At 28.9% G+C, this 7579-nt stretch overlaps 1 protein-coding gene across 1 annotated transcript; it reads right to left on the bottom strand.

Annotated features, from left to right (window-relative positions):
• Positions 1-5250: 5250 nt before the first annotated feature.
• Positions 5251-6552, bottom strand: LOC108467207 (sufE-like protein 1, chloroplastic/mitochondrial). The gene has a single exon (XM_017767782.2). It carries the CDS (start codon positions 6477-6479, stop codon positions 5418-5420), a length of 1062 nt encoding a protein of 353 aa, XP_017623271.1. The 5' UTR covers positions 6480-6552; the 3' UTR covers positions 5251-5417.
• Between the last annotated feature and the right edge of the window lie 1027 nt (positions 6553-7579).

Genomic DNA, 7579 nt, shown 5'->3' on the forward strand with positions numbered 1-7579 from the left:
AAAAAAATAAAAAACCACAATTTTAAAAAATAAAATAAAATAAAAATGTAAAACCTGGATACATCAGGACACGTGTCAGCTACTGCCTTCAAATCTCCGTTAGTTTGTGTTTAATCTGTTACTTTTGACTAAGGATTGATTAATTCTGTATTTTTAAAATCCGATTATTTATTTTTTGTAAAGAGCCACTTGCCGGTAAAAGCTGTGAGCTTTATTGAACAAAGGAATATATATACGGCCAACTTTTAAAGATTATAAATACGGTTTTTATTAAAATTCTGACCACCATTTAGATTATTTATCTTTGTATTAACATTGTTAGTTGTATTAATATAGCATTGCTAATTAATCTATAGTGTCACGTGGCAGTCTCTCAATATACAACGTGACAAGTATAATATATAACTTATGCTTGTCATGTAGTGTTTTGAGAATTTATCATGTGGCACCACTATATTGATTAAAAATACTATATTAGCACAAATTAATAGTGAAATACAAGTTCAAAGACCAACTAAGTCCCAAAAATAATTTAAAGACTAAATACATACAAATAAACAAGTTTAAGGAACAATTTATATATTATCCCATTAATTAAAAAGAAATTTATAAAAATATATTTAAAAATTTTTATATTTCATAAAGTATATAAATCATATTTTTTAATCCATATAATAAATATTAATCTTTCAATTTGGTTAACATGCATAACACTTGAATTAGGAGATTATACATACCACTATCAAACATGCAATAGTGCAGCTACCACTAGTATTTTCGTATTAAATTTTAATTAAATTTGAAATCGAGTCAAGTTAAACTTTAAAATAAAAAAATTAAAATTCTCTTAATATTATTTTCTTTATAATAACACTCACAGAGTATTTTGTTGGATGATTATTGAAATTTTATTAACCAAGGGAAGGCAACAAATGTGGTGACCATCTAGCAAATGTTGTAACGTTGGTCCTCCATTTAGTCTTATAATAGGTTTCGATGAGCGGTGCATTTATTTGTGATTAGTGTAATAATAGTAGTGATGATGAGATTAGATACTATAACGATACTGTAACGTGAGTAAAAAAATAAGCTAAACACATTATATAGTAGCTTAAGGTATATCCAAACCCACCCTTACTGATTGCAAGAGGATAATTGCAGTAGAGGCAAAGTTTGTATGTAATTATTCTAATTCCTCTTTTTTGTATAAAATAAAATAAAATTATTTTTTGTATCTATAAAAATTGAACTTGAGGCTTTACTCGAGAAGCATTAAATTTCTTAAACTTTAATACGAAGGCATTTTGCATGATGAAAAATGATCATTTATCAAAAAATTAATAAAAAATATTAACTTTCCCGATAATATAAGTTATTTTAGAATCACTTCACCTCAAATACAATATTGTGATTGTTTTGAATAATAGTGAGAAAGTAACTTTCCCATGTTAATGGAAAATGGAAATTAAATTTAGCATTGAAACAATACTACCCTTCTTTTTTCTAACTACAAATCATTAAAATTATTAAGTATTATCAATTAAATCTATATTATGTATTTAAAACTTATTAAATTTTAAATTTAATTATATGTTAATTTTTTATAAAATAATCATATATATTTGAGATAAATATATTATATTATATTTATTTAAAATAAATACATTATTATTACTTAAAATAAATAAGTTAAATTACATATTTTTAAAAATAAACTAAATTTTGTTAATAATAAATATAATTGAAAATTATTTTTAAAAAATATATATTTTATTTGATGAGGCTAATTTAAAATTTACTATCACATTCCTAGTAAAGTTCTTAGTAAATCAAATCTACCAATGTACCAAAAAATAAATAAATATATTTACTATCATAACTCCAAGTTGTTGCCTATTGGTTGAGTGTTCGCCTTCTATAAAATTACCTTAAGTTCAAATCTTCACCATACCAAAAAATGTATCAATGTAACTCTCTTATAATTAAGTTTTCCCAATTTAATTTTTTTTATAAGTGATACTTAAATTTTTCTTCCATTACCCATTTTTCACAAAAATATTATACCCAATAAAAAAATTCTAGCCAATAATAGACTACCACACAATATAACTTTAACAAATAAATATTTTTAAAGGTAAATATATTTTCTAGTTCTTTTTTTACATTATTTATTTCTTTTTATTTTTTATTTTTCTTCTTTTATCATATTTGGCAATACCAATAATGCTCAAAATTTACCTCCCATGATTGAGACATTGGCAATTAATTTTGTTTTTAAACTTCACAGCTCAACCTTATTGAATAAATAAAGTTTTTTTTATCAATAAAAACTAGCGTTTCAAAATTGGACCAGATTAGTTGGTCGAACTTGTTAGATCGGGAACCAATCAGGCTACCAATTTGAAGATTGGGGTTGACTAATTGACTCACAAGTCAGATACAAATAAATTAAATTGAACTAAAAAATCGATTAAACCGATTTTTCTATTTTTAATTTTATAATTTTTTAAATAATATATTTGATTGAGCTGGTCAAACCGTATGATGGCTTGACTAGTTCAACCATCACTTCAACTCTGAAAATCTTAATTGAAACCATAAAACCCAAAATGCTCAAATTTATAGAAGAAAACCAAGATGAGAGGAAGAAGAAAGAAAAATATAAAGTAAAGATATATATATATATACAGAAAATAATTTTTTATCTTTTTGTCACAAGACAATTTTCAATTGATTTTTTTTAAAAATAGACTTAAGAGTAAAACTAACAAATAATCAACTTGGGAAAAAATTTAGATACCGCTTGTGATTAAAATAAATTAGACACTGAAATAGAAATAATAATATAATTTAAGTGTTAATTTACTATTTAAGTAATAATTTTACTGTGTTACATATAACAAATATTATAATGTTACATTTCACATTCTCATTTAAGTGACATAGAAAAATGTTAAATACCATATACATATAAACTATTCTACTTTAATTCATCAAATCAATGGAAATATGTGTGATCATTTCAATTAATAAGGCAAGGTATAAATTTAGACCGGAAGTAATTGTTATTAATTTAATAAAAAATATTACATTTAAATTTAATTATAAAAAATATAAATATCAATATAGAAAGAAGATGAATGAATGATTAACAACAATCTGACTTTAGGAAAGCCCTGGGAGGTAAATTATGAGGCATGTAGGTTTGGAACTTAGACTCGGTTGTGTCAAACACAGATTTCATGCATTTGGACCATGTCTGTAGTTGTGTTAGATATAGGTGATCACCATAAATGCTTGAAGAAAAACGGTACAACATAAATTTTAATATAGAGCGTTACCAACATCTTTATCTTTGTAGTATGGCAGCAGGTCAGCTGCATACAAGACATTTGCAGTCCCTCAATGCTGCTCACAAACCAAGCAACAATAGCTTTCAATTAAAAACAAAGAGTTTAGATAGATGCACAGCAAAGCTCTGGACTTACTGGTTAAAAGTTACCACGTGGCTCACACATAATCTTTATCGAATTTTGGGTATCATCAACACTGGAATGTCTAGTGAAACACATTTCTTTACACACAAGATGTGATAAGATAACCGATAAATATTAACACAACTAGCCACTACCATAACTATTGATCATCAAAAATAGGGAAAGTAAGAAAGATCAATGCAAGATGTGCTGTCTACTGTCTATAGCAGCCGAAAGCAACCACCTGCAAAAACCAACTACATTTTATGCATCTAATATGCCATTAACATCTTGCATCAATTTTCAACACACCATCCTCTTATATGAAATTCTTAATGTTTTAATTCTCCTTATCTGACTCTCACTACAACCGAGAACCCCCTAATCTATGTACTGGCCCCCAAAAGAAAGAAATGGGAACTATTGTCAACGTGCCGTATTCTCAATATATAAGATTGTACCTGATACCAATATAAATGAACAGCCTTAACAATTAAATAATGAACAGCCATGTTTTGATACCCTTTTACATGTTAATAACACAGAATACCATCATCTTTCATTGATAAAATGCTATTAATGTACAAAGAGCTAAATAGTGGGAAAGAATCAACAAAGAGATGTATTACTTATCATATCATTTTAGTGATAGTCTCCAATGTAGGATTAAGCCTTGAAGTCTACAACCCACGGCTGCAGCACATTTACTTCAAATCAAATTCCAGAACTTTTATATGAAAAACCAAGGAAACTAAGAACATGACTGAATGCCCCATTAATGAACAGTTTGAAAAATTATCGAAACAGAACAGCCACACAGGTACATCTGATTTCTCATTAAGCACATTTTGTAAACCTACAAAGTAAGGCATATCAAATGCATTTAAAAAACCATATTTTTAACTAGCCATGACAACTCTTCATTTTGCTTCAACTTAATTATCTTTGAACAGCATTAGCAATTAATTTTAATGATAGACATAGAACGAACAACCATGTTCCCTTTGACATATTAACAGAACAGAACCACGATCTTTTATTGTTAACATGCTATGCATGTACAAAGAGCTAAATAGAGGGAAATAATCAACAAAGAGATGTATTACTTACCATATCAATGTTAGTGACAATCCCTCATTAAGGATTAGGCCTTGAAGTTCACACAACTCACAGCTGCACTTTTACTACAAGCCAAATCCTTGAACTTCTATATGAAAAACCATGGAAACTAAGAACATGATTGAAAGCCTCAGTAATGAATAATTTTACAAGTTATTCAAACAAAACAGCTCACAAGCAGTTATTTAAACAACCAGCTAACGCAAAACTGATTCATGGACGGTCAAAAATCCAGCTTCTCAGTTAAGCGGCTTTTCAAACCTACAAGTAAAACATATCAAATATATTTTAAAAGATCATATTTTTCACTAGCCATAACCACTCCTTATTTTGCTTCAACTTAATTATGTTTAAACAGCCTTAACAATTAAATCTAATGATATAAGATAATGAACAGCCATGTTTTAAAAACCTTTTACATACTAGAAAAACGGATACCATTATCGATTATTGACATGCTATGAATATAATGAGAACTAAATAGAGGGAAAAAATCAACAAAGAGATGCATTACTTATCATTTCCACCTTAGTAACAGTCCCTCATGTAGGATTAGGCCTTGAAGTCCACACACCTCAGAGCTGCGCATTTATTTCAAACCAAATCCCTGAACTTGTATATGAGAAAATAAGGAAACTAAGAATAATTTGAAAAGTTATCCAAACAGAACAGCCACACAGGCAGTTATTTAACAAAAAAAAAAAAAATCCAAGGTACAAAAAATCTCATTTCTCAGTTAAGCACTTCTGGAGAACCTACAAAGTAAAGCATACTAAAATGTATTAAAAAAGACCATGTTTTTCACTATTCATGAACATCTCTTCATTTTGCTTCAACTTCAGAGGGTGTCTTTGCCACGATAGACAAGGCGTGCAATCCACTCTGCAATTCCTGATCCAACAAACCATAAACTAATCTATGCCTTTTAACCAAACTCTTCCCTTCAAATTCCTTGGACACAATTTTCAGATTAAAATGTGTTTCCCCATCACTACCCCTCACACCAGCATGTCCAGCATGCTGATAAGAAACATCCTCCACTTTCAATTCAATAGGACTAAGCTCCCTTTCCAGCTTCTCTTTGATCCTCATTCCTCTACTTCCCAAACCATTTGAACTTTCTTCACTACCTTTTAAAGAACTCGATCCAACACCAGAATTCTCATCAGCTTTTGAATCTAAACTTGAACTCTCAACAGGTTTTTCACTGTTATCATTCACAATCTGACCATTACCTGAAGACCCACTACCCTTCTCAGCTTCAATAAGCAACTCAAGTGCTTTCCTTTGCATCAACTTCAACATGTTCAGAAACCCATTGTTCCTTGAAGGTGTCAAGCTCTGTTGCAGCCCAAGAAGCACAGCAAAATCAGGAGAAATCTTCAAAACTTCCGGGACTGGCCTTCCAGACAATCCATTAACCAGCAAAGCAGCGAGTCCTTTGGTTAAAACAGAATCAGAATCTGCTTGATAGTAAACATTCTTATCTTCATCAAGGTAAGCCCTGACCCAAACCTGAGAAACACAGCCCTCAACTTTGTTGTCCTTAGTTTTGAACTGGGCATCAAGGGGTTTCAAGTTTTTTCCATAAAACATGAGCTGCTCGTACTTGGCCTTGGGTTCTTCAACCGACTGGAAAAGCTTGATGATATCTTGGAGCTTAGGAGGGAGTTCTTCCATTGGTTGGAGGGGGGTGGAGGTTGAGGAAGATGAAAGAAGCGGAGGTGGGGATTTGGTAGGGATGTTTTGGAAAGATATAAATCTGTTGGAAGAGAATGGAAATTTTGAGGGTTTTGAAGGGAGAAGGAGGGGCTTTGATAGATGCACAGCGATTGGGAATTTGGAAGTGCAAAAGCGAGCACTAGATATGAAATAGGACGCCATTTTCTGATGTTTTAAAGCGCAGAGAGATAGAGGCGAGTAATGAGACCACCTTATCAACCAAAGTTTCACCCTCAATATTCTAGTGAAACGCACCGTCTCTTTAAACTATTTTTTTTTTGGCCAGCCCTAAAACTGGAAATTGGGGGAAATTAGAAAAAATGCCGAAAAAGAAAATTGGAATTAGGTTGTAATTTTCTAAATTTAGAGAATTAGGTGGATTTTGGAGAAAGAAATAAAAAAATATTTCTTAATAAAATGTTTTTTAAAAATATTTTTTACAAAATAAGTTTTATTTAGTATATTAATTTCTTTGGTTAAATAGTTAAATATTAATGGTTTTGCTTCTAAATCTTAAGTTCTATTCCTCTTTACTTACATTTACATTTTTATTTTTAATTGATCTTTTTAATTAATAACTCTTTTATTTATATATATAAATTAATAAATATGTAATTATATAATAAAAATATTTATTTTATATATCATTATGTTAAAAATAGTTTTAATTCATAACTCTTTATTAATATATATAATAAAAATTAATTTTGATTTTATAATATTAAAATTTATCATACCTACAATGTAGACAAAAAATAATAATATTTAAAATATTTTACATAGAAAAATAATAATGATATTTGAAATAATTATTTGATTTTATAATATTAGATATCATTGTACCCCAATGAATGTGGACAAACTAAATATTTAATATATAAAGAAGGGTTAATTAGCTAAAGAGGATAATTTTAAAAGTTAATTATGGAATTAGGACTTTTTTTTTTAAATTTAAGAAAGTAGGTCAATTTTGAAGAGAGAAATAAAAAACGTGTCTAGCAGGACGCGCTTTCAGCATCCCTACTAACAGCTCAACTGAAAACACGACTTGTTGGAAACATTTTCATCCAAGATAACTTTTGACCAATGGTCAAAAAATACAACGGCTAAAAACAGTTAGTTTATTTGCTATATAAACTCAATTCATTTTCTTTCTTTTGCATTTAAATCATATTCTCTAAATTCTCTCAACTATTTAGTTCTCATTTTTCATTTAATTTCTCTCAAATTTTAGTTGGTTTAATTTTATATTTCGTAATTTC

The sequence above is a fragment of the Gossypium arboreum genome, chromosome 2, assembly GCF_025698485.1.
Source record: "Gossypium arboreum isolate Shixiya-1 chromosome 2, ASM2569848v2, whole genome shotgun sequence".
Taxonomy (NCBI): Eukaryota; Viridiplantae; Streptophyta; class Magnoliopsida; order Malvales; family Malvaceae; genus Gossypium; species Gossypium arboreum.